General features: G+C 36.5%; 2 protein-coding genes across 4 annotated transcripts; one reads left to right on the forward strand and one right to left on the reverse strand.

Annotated features, from left to right (window-relative positions):
• Nucleotides 1-5,291: 5,291 nt before the first annotated feature.
• On the reverse strand, nt 5,292-14,744 carry LOC141605843 (uncharacterized). Of its 3 annotated transcripts, none has more exons than XM_074424751.1 (6): nt 12,736-14,744; nt 10,939-11,027; nt 10,378-10,750; nt 10,181-10,262; nt 9,491-9,740; nt 5,292-5,644 (listed from the first exon to the last, which is right to left on the reverse strand). In XM_074424751.1, the coding sequence occupies exon 1, from the start codon at nt 14,566-14,568 to the stop codon at nt 12,760-12,762; it is 1,809 nt and encodes a 602-aa protein (XP_074280852.1). In that variant the 5' UTR covers nt 14,569-14,744; the 3' UTR covers nt 5,292-5,644; nt 9,491-9,740; nt 10,181-10,262; nt 10,378-10,750; nt 10,939-11,027; nt 12,736-12,759. The 3 variants fall into 3 exon arrangements, with proteins under 3 accessions (XP_074280852.1, XP_074280854.1, XP_074280853.1); XM_074424752.1 differs by lacking the exon at nt 5,292-5,644 and adding an exon at nt 6,995-7,081; XM_074424753.1 differs by lacking the exon at nt 10,181-10,262.
• On the forward strand, nt 6,154-8,803 carry LOC141605842 (subtilisin-like protease SBT3). Its single transcript, XM_074424750.1, has one exon. It carries the CDS (start codon nt 6,154-6,156, stop codon nt 8,452-8,454), a length of 2,301 nt encoding a protein of 766 aa, XP_074280851.1. The 3' UTR covers nt 8,455-8,803.
• Nucleotides 14,745-16,913: the final 2,169 nt, after the last annotated feature.

A 16,913-nucleotide genomic window follows, 5' to 3' on the forward strand; every position in this document is an offset into this window, starting at 1 on the left:
AAGATTTTTCTGATAATTTCCTCAGTTTCAAAAGTCTTACCAAGATTTGCAAGTTCATTACGAATGCTTGAAAAACGTGAAGACATACTGTTTATAGACTCATTTGGATTCATTTTAAATGACTCATATTTTGTCATAAGGATGTCAATCACTACTACAGATACAGGCTATAACAACGGTCAAAAACCATTGTTATATAAAAAAGCGGACGTTGTTAAAGCGTCCGTTGTAAAAGGTTGTAACAACGGTTGGTTTTCTTAAGCAACCCGTTGTTAATAGTTTTAACAACGGTTTTAAGTATAAAAACCCGTTGTGGAAAGTGTGACTCAATTTTGGGGGGAAAGTTATAACAACGGGTTGTAATATACAAAACCGTTGTTATAACTAAAGACAACGGGTTGTTTGTAAATGACCGTTGTTGTTTGTTCTTAAAAAATAAAAAAAAATAAAAAATTAAATATTACTAGATGCATGTATAATTACGGCCCGTTAGAATTCCGATGCATGCAGAATATCCCTTAAATTAATTACCAATGGTTTTGAAAAAACTTATAAATGTGACTAGCTATAAATATTAAAGCATCCTTTAGTATCTAACATTCATTAATTGAAACAACATGGCAATGAACCCTAATTTTATCAACAACGAAGAATGGCTTACACAAACGATTGAAGATGATGGGAAGGTTCTCGCCGGGCTTCCCGCCGATCAACACCCATTAATCAAAGCATCCCTTGAACATCAAGGGAATTATTGGATTAAGAGGCGTGAAGCAGTCCGGCTTGTCAACAAAGCCTCATCATCATCATCATCTTCATACCCTCGTCGGCTGTTACTCACAACTTGGTCACAGCCCAGAGATATGTTGAGTTGTACTCTTCCAACCTTATCTCCACATGCAAGTCGTGTCCTTGCATATATTCAATCTGTTATTGCAAAATATGAAGCCAATGACCCGGAAGTTAGCGGTATACCAGAGTGGCGTGATTGGTGGCAGGTTGAGAAGCGCTTTTTACGCTTAACCGGGGTTGTTCCGGCTTATTATACATCTTTTGATTTCCGATAATTGCTGTAATGTATTTGGTTTAAAATTAAATGAAATGATCATTTTGAAAGTGTTGAGTTATGCTTGTTTGATTTGCTTCCATTTTTTCAACTCCATAGATCAGTCATCATCAAGATCCAGTTATTACGCCATTCTTGTCCAATAAGATTTGAAGCAGTATTGAGAGATATGATGATGTTGATTATGGCACAACTTCCTAACATATATATTAATTAAAAAACAACTCAACCCACACATTGCTTAGTATAAATACATTGCATTATCTCAACTAACATGCATTTCCATTATCTCAATATATTCTCCAAACCCTAATCAAAAACAAACTCCAAATAAATTAACCCTCTCCTTAATCTTTCAAAACAAACTCCAAACTCCAACAAAATGAATGATATCATCCTTCGACTCTTACTATGCTCGATCCGTCTTGAAGGACGCCAAAGAAGATGGAAATGAAATAATTAGCAGATCTTTGACGGAACCTAATGGTCGATAAAAACACATACATGGAACTGAAATAATTAGAAAAATAAAATAATGACGATGAAACAAACCTGATAATTACGAACGTACGTAAAGAGACGATGAAATCAACGAAAGACGGCGAGAAGATAAAGCGGCGATGAGAAAGAGAGAAAGAGACGATGAGAAAGTGTGTGTTTTGTGTTTGTGTTTGGTCTTCTTTGGGTTTGTGTTTGTGTATGTATTAAGGTTTGTGTTTTGTGGCTGCAGCAGACTTGTGTTTGTGTGGTTTAGAGTATGGAAGGTATTGACAACGGTTATTAAACAACAACCGTTGTGAAATATGTTTTAACAACGGTTGTAAAAAAACCCGTTGTTAAATAAGTTTTAACAACGGGTTTCAAAAATAACCGTTGTGATTACTTTTCACTAACTTTGCGCCAATTTTGCGCCAAATTATTAACAACGGTTGTGCATGTGTGACCCGTTTAAAAACGAATAACAACGGTTTTTATAACCATACCCGTTGTAATTGATTTTAGTAAAATTCGCGCCATACATTCTACAACGTCTATTGTGATTTTCGTGAATAATCGTTGTTAAAGGGGCGTTGTAGTTGCCTGGATTTGTAGTAGTGAATGCGTTGTTTCTTGACCTTATCAGTTCCTTCATATGCTAATTCTAAACTATCCCAAATTTCTTTGGCTGTTTTACACCCCGCAATCCGGCTAATCTCGGATTCGCCGATCTGGGATTGCGTGATGATATAGCTCTTGAATTTTTCTCTGCTTTTTTATAGTCATCAGAGGTGTAATCCTTTGGATCCTTTGCACTGACCACATTGGTAGCACTAGTGGTAGTGATGGCAAGAGGACCATTCTGAATGATTACCCAACATTCATAGTCTGTTCCTTGAATGAAGTGCATCATGCGATTTTTCCACCAGCCATAGTCCGTGCCATCAAAGACAGGACATTTGACAGAGGATTTCCGCCTTAAATAATTGTTAAGGAGTTTGACCTAATAAAATCTTGGAGGTTAAGCAACTAATAAAATCTTTGACCATAATCTTTTTTAGTTGCCTTTTCAAACACAAACTCCTTAAAACAAAAAGATATTTCTTTTAGAGCAAACAGAGGAGAATCCCACGGAAGATTTTACCAAAAACAATTATAAGGAAAAATGTCTTATCTTGAAAATATTTTGTCCGAATTAAAAAGCCGTGATTTATTGGACCGAACAAAAGAGTAAATACAAATTTTATACTCTTACATATTTCTAGACACAACCCAAGACATGATCCAAGTATTCGTCCACCTTTTCTTCCGAGCATATACAATCTACTTGTGGACCTGTCATACACACGTCTAGCACACACCATTAAGTTAGAGGAATAAAAGTGAAGGACTTGTCATCATCAACAAACTAGATGCAACACCTACTACTAAGAGAATAAAAATTCTCAAAAGTTTTCCCTTCAAACTCCACCTACTTATATACGGAAAGAAATAAAATTTTCCCATTAAGCTATATTCTTTTTCTCAAAGCATGACTTTTTTTATTAAATTCTAAACTAGTTTTAAACCCGTGCAAAATTGCACGGGTATGTATTTGGGCCGCTATTAATGTTTTTGGATGTATTTTTTATTTTTTTTACATTTCTATTGTACTTATCCAGTTGGTCTAAATCAGCGATCTACATAATTAATGTTTAAACTTGTTATAAATATTTGTTCACATGTATGGTTTAAGAGGAAATAAAAAGGATATTTTTAAAAAAAAATATATATCGTACTATATAGTTTTTAAAAATTATGCATGTAATTTATTCGCATTATATGTAATTCAATCCCGTAATTAAATTTAATTCATTCTCGTAATTATGTAATTTTATTACTCCCTCCCATCCACTCTTTTCTTCCCTATTTCCTAAAACGGATTATTCAGGTTTTCTTCCTCTTTCCTTTTTGGGAAAGTGTTTAATATTATTATACTCCTACCTTTTTCCACTCATCAAACCCCACCATATCCTTTATTAATATTTAATTCTAATTATTCCTATTTCTCTCCAATAACCAAACCTCACCCATCTCCTTTATTAATATTTAATCCTAATTATTCATACATCTCCCCAATTACCAAACCCCACTCATATCTTTATCAATATTATAGTCTCCACCCTTAATCCCCGTGCCCACTTCAACGGGGAAGAAAAGAGTGGATGGGAGGGAGTATTATTTAATTTTTTTTTTAAAATTATGTAATTCATTTATTTGTAATTAGTTTCATTTATTCCGATTTGTAATTAATTTCGCTTATATGCCATTAATTTCATTTATTCGGAATGTATAAAAGTATTTCATAGTATTATTTCATAGTATTTGTTCTAAGACGGAATTTGCCGCATGTTTGTATAGCCAGAATTCTGAAGAAATAAATACATTGCACACTAACGGGTTCCACCATAACATGTATTTCCAACAACAAAAGGTTGAATTAATGACGTGACACGCCCTGAATTGAGTATTGTCTTCTGAATTAATAAAGATAAGATTATAATTATATAATGTTTTAATCAAAATAAAATAAAAGGAGTATAAAATTATAAAATACAAAATCGTTAATTTTTCTTCGAAAATGACTTACTACATACTTAAACTATATAAAACAATAAAATAATATTATTAGCTACGTGAAAAAAACTCATTAAGATAATTTAAGCAAAGTTATAAAATAAAATCATTAACTTTATGTTAAAAAAAAATTCATGACATACTACGTTTTTTTTTCCTCATATTAAAATATAATTAAGTGAAATATAAAAATTTGAAGGTATAAAATTTGGAATGAATCCTCCTATATACTAAGAGAATAAAATTCTCCAAAGTTTTCCTCCAAAAAGGTATCAAGCTAAATAAGAAAATAAAAATACTTCTATTACCATTTCATCAAAATATAACCTTTTAATCAAATAATAATATTTTCTTTGCAAATATAAATTATAATATTTTAATTAAAGAAGATAAATTCACTATAATTTTATAAACTGTAAATTTCTAGATTTTTGTTATGTATTATTATATATGAGAGAATGACTTGACACATTTTGTATAAAACAAAATATTAAACTGATATAATTAGCTTCAACACAAAAAAAAAAAAAAAAAAAAAAAATCATTAACATAACTTGAGAAAATTTATTATTTGTAATCATTAGTTTTATGTTAAAGAAAAAAATCATTAAACATATTTTATAACTTTACTAAATTCTCATTTTTTTCTCATATCGAAATACGATTAGGTATATGAAAAATATGAAAAATTAATAATGTATCAATTTAAAATATTTAAATAATAACTTAAAATAAAACCTCTATATATACCGCAAATGTGCGGGATTTATACTATTAAATACCAATAGTATAATTATTACGATTCTCTCAACTCAAACATTGGACAAGGAACACTATTGACGATATAACCGATCTAACGGCAAACTTTCATTGTATTACTTTTGCTTATATTCCTAGAATTTGTAATAAAGCCGCTCATAGGATAGCTAAGCGTGCTATTAATATGTAGGTCTCGTTAACCCGATTGTCACCAAAAAAAAAAAAAAAAAAAAAAAAAAAAAAAAAATACCTTCTCTAATATCCCTATCTAAAAAACCGCGCATTTGCGCGGGATCTATACACATTCTGCATTACGAACCTGCACAGTCGCAAGTAGGTTAAGGACTGATATATACTTAAAAGCCTTAAGCTATGTTATTATATGTCCAACTTATATAATTGAAACATCAAAATTTATCCCTACTAGATAAAAATTACAGAGTACTTTGTAACTCTTTATCACCAGGTGACTTGTACAAAATACTTGGCAAATTATTATTCCATTCGTTCTGATTATTGTTTACCTTCCTTAATTAAAGGTAAATAAATGATTGACATGGAAATAGTATAAACTACGGAATACTAATAGAAAAAATGCTAGCTTTACATTGGGTAGTTCATGAGTTCATCCCTTCCTTGATGTCAAACTTGACAAAAAAGAAACATTGCAAAATTGTACCAATACTTTCTTGGTTTGATGTAACATGAAATCACCTGAAATTCAATCTGAAATAATTCAAAATCACAATGAAAATAAGTTAGTGACATATGAAAATGTCCACTTTGGCATATTGTGGGAGAACTTACTAGTCCTTCTATGAACTTTATCAAGGTCTTTAATATATACTCAATTTACATCACTTTCCAAACACAAATTCATCTAAGACGGACATATCTATCTTAACCTTAAAGACGGGTCAAATAAGATCAATAAGACAAAAGAAAAGTTCCTTGAAACTGTCCTATCTAGCCAAGTAGGGCATTACTTGACCGTTTTACTCTTAAGACAGATATACCCGTCTTAAGAGAGACCGATTGTTTTCCAAAAAGCATGTCAAACTGTTCCAATGCAACTATGACTTTGTCCATCTTTCCACTTTATAAAATCCTATTTACAAACTAATTGACCCCATTTACACCACTCTTCACCGTCCATCATTTCTCTCTTTATAAATATGGCAACATGTTCACCATAATTCCTACCATATTATATAATTGACATAACAATATTAATCATGAAATCTTACAACACACTAATTTCTTGTGTTTACATTACCTTACTAATAGTGTCTCATTATGTTAATATATCTCATGGAGAAACTCCTCAAAGATCAACATATATTATCCATATGGACAAGTCTTTCATGCCTAATGTCTTCACAAACCACCGTCATTGGTACACCTCCACCGTCAAATCCCTCAACTCCGGCAACCCCGATGGCTTGCCATTAAATGAACCTACAATTCTTTACACCTATGATAATGCTTTGCATGGGTTTAGTGCAAGGTTGACCCTAAATGAACTTCAAACACTACAAAACCATCCGGCATTTGTCACTGCTTACAAGGAAGCCAAAGCCACACTCGACACCACCCGAACCATCGACTTCCTATCTCTTAACTCTCAAACTGGCCTATGGCCAGCCTCGGACTATGGCCACGACGTGATTATCGGTGTCATTGACACCGGGATTTGGCCTGAGAGCAAGAGCTTCAGCGACGAAGGAATGACCGCAGTGCCATCAAAGTGGAAGGGTGCATGCCAAGGAGGACAAAGTTTTAACTCTTCCTTCTGTAACAACAAACTCATAGGAGCCAACTTTTTCAACAAGGGAATAATAGCTTCAAAGCCTTCACTTAAGCCAAGAGTAATCTCAGCAAGAGATGCAGAAGGACATGGCACCCACACTTCATCCACAGCCGCCGGAAACTATGTTGATGATGTGTCCTCCTTTGGCTACGCCCATGGCACTGCTAGAGGTGTGGCCCCACGTGCCAGGTTGGCTATTTACAAGGCGGTTTGGGAGGGCGGGGAGTCTTACACCTCAGACGTAATAGCTGCTATTGACCAGGCTATATTTGATGGCGTAGATGTCATATCCATGTCTCTAGGTTTTGACCAACTTCCCTTGTATGAAGACCCTGTGGCCATAGGCTCATTTGCTGCAATGGAAAAAGGGATTTTAGTATCCACTTCTGGCGGAAATGCAGGCCCCACCCTAGGTTCGCTCCACAATGACATCCCGTGGGCTTTAACTGTGGGTGCAAGCACCATAGACCGCCAGTTTGCTGGCACTTTATCACTTGGAAATGGTCAAAACATAGTTGGTTGGTCATTATTTCCGGCTAAAGCCGTCATTCAGAACACACCGTTAAAATATGAGCCATCATTAGCCTTTTGTAACTCTTCTACTCAACTAACAAATGCAGCTTCAAACAAGATTGTTATCTGTGATGACATTGGGGCCACCTTTGATCAAATGTACTCGGTTGCCAACTCTAATGTAGCTGCAGCCATATTCATCTCTGATGATCCAGAAAAGAACTTGATAGGCGGGCTCCAATGGCCCGGGGTTCTCATCAACTCTAAACACGGGAAATCGATCGTCAATTATGCCAAAAAAGACAAGAGTAATGCTTCGGGAAGCATGAAGTTTCAGCAAACATTTGTAGGCTCCACATCAGCCCCAGCAGCCGCTTTCTACACCTCGAGAGGGCCGTCCATGAGTTATCCACGAGTGTTGAAACCGGACGTAATTGCCCCTGGAACCCAAGTACTGGCTGCATTTGTTCCCAATGCAGAGGCGGCCAGGATTGGAAATAGCATTGTATTGTCTAGTGACTACGCTCTAATGTCTGGAACATCAATGGCATGCCCACATGCTTCCGGAGTAGCCGCCTTACTTAAGGCGGCCCACCCAGAGTGGACCCCTGCAGCTATCCGGTCAGCCATGATGACGACAGCTAATCCACTTGATAATACTAACGCACCCATCAAGGACAGTGGAAATGATTTCAAACCCGCTTCCCCATTAGCTATGGGTTCAGGCCAGGTTGACCCTAACCGTGCTTTAGACCCTGGCTTAATCTATGATGCGACAATTCAAGACTATGTCAATCTCCTTTGCTCCACAAACTTTACCAAAAAACAGATTTTGACCATCACTAGATCGAGTCAATATGATTGCTCTACCCCATCAAATGACCTGAACTACCCTTCGTTCATTACTGTGTATAATAACAAGACAAGTGTCCGGGTTCAGACATTCCATAGGACTGTAACTAATGTAGGAGGTGGCAGAACCAGCTACACAGCTTTGGTAACGGCGCCAAAGGGTTCTAAAGTGACCGTGAGACCGAAAAAGCTGGTGTTTAAGAGACAGTATGAGAAACAGCGTTACAGTTTAACAATACAGTACAGTAAAAACAAGAACCAGGGAGCTTCATTTGGTTCACTTGTGTTGATGGAAGTAGGGAGTGATCAACCACATAGTGTAAGGAGTCCTATAGTCGTGTTCCCATCGGAGAACTTCTAAATAAACAAGACAAATACAAGCAAGTAGAAGGGTTATTGGATCAATCGTGATATAAGAGGTTAAGTATATATGTAGCTGTTTATAGAAAACAAGAGCATAGAGAGGTGTTTTACTATTTCTACATGAACATCTATGTAGTATAACCAATAAGGTTTCTGCAAGGTCTGTAGTAGAAGGCTGCAGGGCTAAGGTTCTTCTAACTCAATGGCCCAATGCGGACGGGCGGTGAGGTTACACACTATTTCTGGAATATGATAGCATTCTATTTTAAGTCCAACCTGTACGTACCATGTTCTTACTGAAATTATACTATGAGTGGGGTATTGAGCTTAACACTCCCTCTAAACCACACACAGCATGCCTAGAATACAAATGTTAATACTATTACATGCATGAGACGGACCAAAGTAGGAAACTATCGGGACGAGTCATAGGGAGTATCAAAGGAGTTTTGGAGTAATGATTAAGGTGGAGGTTTAGGGTAGTCAACGTTTTAAGTTTGAACCCCCTTACCCTTAATTTACTGGTTGTTACGCCTTACGTAAAAATATTACCAAAGGTCTCCTACCGATAAGAGAGTCTGATATAAGCAGTTTTATCCAGTTACACGAGAGTCATTACCAAAGGTCTCCTACCGATAAGAGAGTCCGATATAAGCAGTTTTATCCAGTTATACGAGAGTCCCTTGTTTCTGTAAGTGCTTGAAAATAATATGAAGACCTTTGAAGAGCTAGATCAGATCAAACCTAGCTACAAATTAAAGGTCTGCAAAAGATCATGACGGAGTATAAACTAGGGAACAATCTCATGATGAAAAGGAGATGTATATTAGCTTACTCTGCCAAGATTTCAACATAAATCACATGGCTAGGATCAGCATGCCTAAGCAATAAATAAACTTACGACCATGTCGAGATTTTGTTGGAGATTATTGACATGATAGTTGTTATTCTAGCCAATTAAGATCTAGCGCCCAAAACTTGCAGCCGAGTCAAAGTAACATAGCTTTAAAATAATGATGAAAAAGAGAGTATACCTTTGCATTATTCCCACTAGAGATGGATCCTGGGGGATCTGGAATTTACAAGCGGAAAGAGGGTATTCTGTTTTGCAGCAGGTAGTGGCATCACAAGCAACACCTTCAGCACCAATAACTTCGCATGCATATATAAAGTCCTGCTTCATAGAGTCAAAAGACTCAAAACGACCCCACAGAACAACACCTCCTTATAACATGGTTGTTATCCCATTGTTCACGAGATAACAAGAGAAATCCCAGCATGTTTCTGCAAGGGGCTGTTATTTAGATAAACTGGTAATAGGGAAACAAAGAGAATGAAGAGCCTAAAATGAATAAAAACAAAAATAGCCCTAATCCCAAACTGTTTTGGTGTTAGTTAACAAGAATCGCCATTTAAAACCGGCGAAGGCGAAAAAAACTGAAGGAAAGAAAGGAATACATAATTAAATACTCAATATACAAATAAAGCTAAGGAGCTCATAAAAACGTAGAAATATTTGTCTTCTTTTTTGAAAAAAAAAATCGGAAGAAGAAATACAAGTAGCAATAATAATAAACCCTAATAATAATACCATGGACAGAAAAAAAAAAAAAAAAAAAAAAAAAAAAAAAAAAAAAAAAAAAAAAGGCCATATACTTAAGTTCTTTGGTGATGAATTTAGGGTGCATCATCTAAAATAAAACAAGCATAGCTTGAAGAACTACCATTGGGGTACATATGCAACGCCTTTCTGAGGTGGTCAATCCCACTTTGTGTACTAAGGTTACGCCCTGATCCATTTCTGATCTACATTGACGCAGCACTTTCAGATATTAATCCTACTACAAGCTAGCTGACTAAAAACATCTCAGCAAACTGATATCACAAAAAGGCAAAAAGCAACTTATATAGAAAAACATACTAGTTTACTAAGTGCAACCAGAAGATGCATTTCAATTATCTCTTCTTGTGATGAAAGAGAACCACGACTACTCGAGACAACAGCTGTAGTTGTTAAGTCCGATCGAGGACATCTACTGCAGATACAACAAAGCTAACTTTTGCACTCTGGAGCAGCTCTGTGGGCTTTTTTAAAATACTATTAATAGCTGATCCTGCCCTGGAAATGGAGTACAAAAGAGCACAAATCAGACATATGGCTGCAGTTGCTAAAGACATATTGATGGTAGGAACACATGTAACGAGATCTCTCGCGGCAGACAAGGCCAGATCGTTCTTCCCAAGGTTCCATACTGATACAGCATATACTTGTAGGCCTTCAACATTAAGTAAACCTATAACATTTAAAAATCATCAGCTTATAGTTTCCTCACTTTCATGTTTCAATAGTCCAAATTCGAAAAAATAACGCAGTTATTCAAGCATAAGAGGAATTTGTCAACAAATGGAAAGCAAAGACATTAGTTCATTGATCGACTATTCGACATACTTCCAAACACAGAAAGAGGAACAAGTTAGCTACCCTAGAAACGCTAAGTAACACTTTTGAGAAAACAGGCCTCTTTCCTTCAAATGTTCCAATTCTTGCACAGCTGCCGGCACATTCCCAGCCTGCAACAAACAAAGACGGTGATACACATATTTCAGGAATATTTTGAACACATTACGAGTATATAGTAGAAAAGACAAACTATTTCCCTTGTCCATCAAGAAACGTCCCGCTTTTTCATTGTGAGCTGTCCATTAATAAACCTCCTACTTTAAATCTTCCATTTTTTGTGAAGTTTTATTTATGGTCATTGTATATTCTAACGACACTTTTTTCACAGTTTCATTGACTTTCATTCTCATCCACAGTCGTATGATCTACTATAATTTATGTGCAAAATAAACTCAGACGTTTATTGTTGAACAACAAGAGTAGTAAACATACACCACCAGACCAACATCTTTTTCATGAATGTCATGCTATTCACTTGTCCTACCCTTAATGAGAAATGTTGTGAGAACTAAATGATAAATTCTAAGGGTGTGTTTGGATTTAGAGATTTGGAGGGAAAGTAAGGGGAGGGAATTGGAAGGATGGGAAATCCATTGTTTGGTTAGCAAAATGAAGGTAGAGGGATTTGGAGGGGAGGGAAAATGGATCCCTCCATTTCCCTCCTACAAGGAAAATTATTTCCCCACCAACATAGGCAAGATTTGGAAGGAAAATCATCTCCTCCATTCTCCCTCCCCTCCCCTTCCCTTCCTTTCTCTTCCCTCCTCCTCCCTCCCCTTCTTTTCCCTCCTTTTTTTCTATCCAAACAAGGCCTAAGAGGACGAATGAGAGCTGGAAGATCTCACAAATAATTCAAACCATTCACAAGATTGTTATCTGTGATGACACTGGGGGCCACCTTGATCAAATGTACTCGGTTGCAAACTCTGATGTAGCTGCAGCCAAATTCATCTCTGATGATCCAGAAAAGAACTTGATAGGTGGGCTCCAATGGCCCGGGGTTCTCATCATCTCTAAGGGTATATTTGGATTGGGAGAATTGGAGGGAAAGGGAGGGGAGGGAATGGGAGGGGTTCAATTTCCTTTGTTTGGTTACAATATATTGAAGGAGGGAAATGGGAGGGGAGGGGAATGGGAGGATTTAATTTCCCTCCTTTAGACCAAACTAAAATCTTTCCATCATTGGCAAGATTTGGAACGAGAACTTTTTTTGACTCTCATTTCATCAACATCCTCCATCCATTCTACCATCTCCCTCTTCCTCCCCTTCCATCTCCCTCTCATCATTTTTGTTATCCAAACAACCATAATTCATTTTCCCTCCCCTCCCCTCCCTTTCCCTCCTAAAATGGTATCCAAACACACCCTAAAGACGGGAATTTGATCGTCAATTACGCCAAAAAAGACAAGATTAATGATTCAGGAAGCATGGAGTTTCAGCAAACATTTGTAGGCCAAATACATAAGCAACCAGAAGCCTGCGAGGCATTTACCCTAGCTGCAGAACAAATCTATGATTTCAAGGATCAGTTACCACAAATGCCTATTCCTAGTACAACAGTAATAAATAAAACAATTGCAAAAGAAATCCTCGACTATCTTTCATCAAATGATCCGAGAATTCTTTCACCAAAAAACCGATTGAGGTAACAGTATAACAAAAATAAATAAACAATAAATTGTTGAAAGAAGCCTACCCATTTTAATTCCTTCACCAAAATACCAATACATGTAGTTCATTAGTAACCAAGGACTAAGCCACCTTTGTTTCAACAATACATGGGAGTGCAACATAAACACAAAATACTAGTGAAGTACCTAAAAACTGCAAAAAGTGACAATCTATGCTTTCATAACAGCTTCTTCAGGCCCAGCTGCTTCTTGTTCCAGTTCCTTGACTGCACTTATGAGATCTCGAGTGATGGAAGGAAGATGCATTCCATTGGCTTTCATTTCTTCTAAGAGCCTTTCTGCTGTTTTCCAATCGAGAGCTTTCAAGCATAGGGACTGAATCAACTTATTATACTCATCGACATTAGGTTCAACCCCATATTTCCTCATATCCTTCAGCAAGTTCACGGCCTTGTCAAATTGTTCCAACTTGCAATAACCTCGAATAAGCGTGTGGATAGTCACTGGGCATAGTTTAGGATGCTTCTTTCTGGCATCTGACAAGACTTTACAAGCTTCTTCCATTAATCCCCCCTTTGTATATCCACTAATTATGACACTGTAAGAGAATACATCGGGTTTAAGTCCTCTAGTCTCCATCAATTTCAGCATTTCCTTGGCTTCCTCGACATCCCCAGCCTTAGAGAGCGCGTTTATTACGGTATTAAAGACTGCATTTCCTGGAGGTGGTCCTTTCTCTATCATCTCGAGAAGTAACTTCTTTCCACCCTCAACATCCTTTTTCCTACACAAACCACGGATTACCCATGAAAACGGGTTGATGCCCTGCTTTCGTGATTGACTTGAGAATTCCGCCAACATTTCCTTTGCTAAGGAAACAGTTTCATCATCTTTAGATAAACAGCTTACCAAAAAATTAACAGGGCGTTGGGAAGGATACATATTCTTCTGTCTTGCTGCGAGATAAACAGCATGAGCCTCTTTAGATTTAAGCCCTTTGCAGTAGAAAGATATGATGTCGCCGACCTTACAACTGTCAGGAAGCATCCCAGCATCAAGCATTTTCTGGCTGACTGACAAAGACCATTCATAGAACGAACGCTTGCAAAGCGCTTTAATGGTAAAATAATATGTGTCGACATTAGGTACGCATCCAAGATCATCAAACTTACCAAATACCTCAAATGCAGCCTTTCCCTTACCTAATTCTGAAAACGTATGAATAAGCTGATTCAATAGTTCAACACTAACTACCCCACTCTCTTCTACTTCTTTCACCAAATCCCACAAAGCATAGACATCCCTTCTTTTGGGTGCATTACATATAACATTCGCAAGCGAGCCCAAAACCTTCGAAGTAGTAACCTCAGATCCTTCCTTACTCAAAGCCCACTTGAAGAATCTAACCAGATGCGCCCCAGGAACAAGAGGAGTTTCAATCACTCTCACCATAAACTCATCATTCAAGTTCAATTCCAAATCATCAAGGCTAGTTTCTAAAGACTCTTCCACAGTACTCTGAAGTAAAGACAACAACTTTTCCAATTTTTCGACATCATTATTTTCAACATTTTCACCAAAATCAGCATCTAATCCCTCAGTTAACCCAAACCCTTCAATCTGGGCATCATCATTTTCAACATTTCCATCAAAATCAGCTGGTAATTCATCAATTGCACTAGACCGACTAATCTGGGCACCATTAATTTCACCATTTTCATCAATAACATCAATGGCATCATTATCCACTTCACCCTCAGAAGAAGAAGAATTGGGACTATGATTTTCAGATTCAAACTCACTAATCAAAGAAGATTGAGACAAAAACCGCAGATTCTGATAGGTAAACTTTCTGGGATTTGCCCTATTCAACAAATAAGTACAGTATGATGAAGAAGTAAAGCATTTATGATGGAATACCTGAGATTGAAATGAAGATGACGATTGGTTTTGCAAGGAAAACAACCTTTTTCCCAAATTTCTGGTGAGAGGAGATGTTGAACTTATCGATCTCCACATCTTGTTTGAGTATTGATTGTAATTGCGACTGTGATTGAAATTTTGTTGGATTTTACGGATTAATTCGAGATTGATTCAGTGTGTTGTGATTGATTTTGGGGGCGAGGATTGTAGATTAGGGTTTTGATGCCTACTATCCAGTGTCCACGACTCCACTTGTGTGAGATGCGGGTTACAAGAAATAAATCGACAAACGGGTAATTCTTATTCGGAATGAATTTGGTACGGCTAGGGGTTATCTACTTATCTTTTTTATACTCCGTATATATAGAGAGGTATGATCCGGTGAGAACGACTATTCGATGAGAACGGTGAGAACACACTACCTAAGCCAATTATTTAAAACAAACACTCTCAAGTGTCATAATCTCCGCACTTACTTCCGTCCATTTACCCAAAAAGTTCCCAAATCAAATAAAACAAACCTATCCCCTTAACATCACGTATAAATGATTCCGTCGCATCTCACTTAATCAAAATCAATCAAATTTGGTCATCAATTCCCTTTTAAATCTCCACAGTTCCTGATCTAAACTCTTGTTAGCCTAATTTCGATCGAAGTTCGAATTTTCAATTTCTTGAATTAATCCATGAAACTGCGAAACTTTATCAATTGTTGGAGCTAAACTTACCGTTCTCATTGTCGTCAACCGACTTGACGACCTTCAGTGGCGTCAGTCCATGTCACATCACACAAGATCTCCTCGTCATTGCCTTTGCTTTCTCCGACACCATCATCAGATTCATCATTGTTGAAGCTAAACGAAATTTGTGTATGTGGTTTATATATTGATGTATCTCATATCAATTTTGATGTATCTAAACATAGATACACAAAATTATTTACTAGGTACATTAAAATTGCTTTGAGATGCATCAATACAGAGACCAGATACATTAATTTTGTGTAGCTCAAATTGATGATGGTTGGAACTTGGAAAGAGAAAGCAAAGGTGATGTTGAAGAGTAGATCTACAAAAATTAAACCAGAAGTTTGGAAAACTAATTGCCCAGATGTTCTCGTCGACGATGACGCGAAGTCTCAGTCTTCCGTTTTCTCATTCCTTTATGATTTGCTTTATATGGAGAGGTAGTCAAGGGTCGCCAGTGACGGGAGGTTCCTCGGAATTGTTGATTGCCGTCGATAGCAGCATGTGAGAAGAGTCAAAGATAAGTGTTGATGAAATGAGTTTAACATACAGGAGGTTTTGGTTGGAAATTATTGCACGTCGGCGTTTGCGAGGTGGTATCGGACCTCCGAAAATGGCAACCCCGACTTGTCGGGAATCGGGATGATGGGCTTGTTGACCAATATCAGTGGGTGTGTTACTGTGTATGATGATTGGGAGTTTGTAATTGGATTTGTGGGGGTTGAGTTATGGTGAGATAAATGGGGGCTAATGTGGGTCGTTGATTTTTGTAATCTAAGGGAGAAGAGTCGTTCTCACCGTTCTCACCGAATGTTCGTTCTCACCGGATCCTAATTCTATATATATATATATATATATATATATATATATATATATATATATATATATATATATATATATATATATATATATATATATATATATATATATATATATATATATATAGAGAAGGGATCAACTAAGTCCACCATATGTATTTGAGTCCATAAGTCCTTCTAAGGGCCCTTGGATGAAGGCAATGGAAGGCTACGATTTGATGTCAATATGTGGCTACAAATTAATCCCTCAACCTTTTCTCTAATTAACTCATCAATTCAATTAACCTACCTCACTAATCATTCATCATCTCATTATCACAACTCATTCTCCTCTCTCTCTACATCTCACTTCTTCTTCCTCTCTAAAAACCCAAAAAAATACAAAACCCAAAAAAAATCATTCCTTCATTCATTTCTTCTTCATTCACCACCACCCACCACTACCCCACGCGACACCCCACCGCCACCCACACCCACCGCCACCACCACCGCTGCCGCCGGTAACTTTTATAAATTCGTTTTTTTTTTTTCGAATTTTGCGTCTCATAATTTCCATCACTTTTTTTTCAGATTTTGTGTTAAATTTGTTGTTTGGAATCGGTTTATTTTATTTGTTAATTTTTGTTGTTATTTATTCTTTTCAAATTTCTTCTTGTTATACGTTATTTTTTTAAGATTTCGGGTTTTAAATCTCGTTTTTTTGGTGAGATACTTTTTTTTTCATCTAAGATCTACTAAAATATTTTTCATAAAATTTGTTGTTTTAATCTTAGCTATATAAAATTCTTATAATTTTTTGATTTTAATCTTATATTTCATATTTTTATATAAAAATTATATAAAATGACTAAAGTTACACCGTTATGGGCAAAAGTTA

Source organism: Silene latifolia, chromosome 10 (assembly GCF_048544455.1).
Source record: "Silene latifolia isolate original U9 population chromosome 10, ASM4854445v1, whole genome shotgun sequence".
In the NCBI taxonomy this organism is placed as follows: domain Eukaryota; kingdom Viridiplantae; phylum Streptophyta; class Magnoliopsida; order Caryophyllales; family Caryophyllaceae; genus Silene; species Silene latifolia.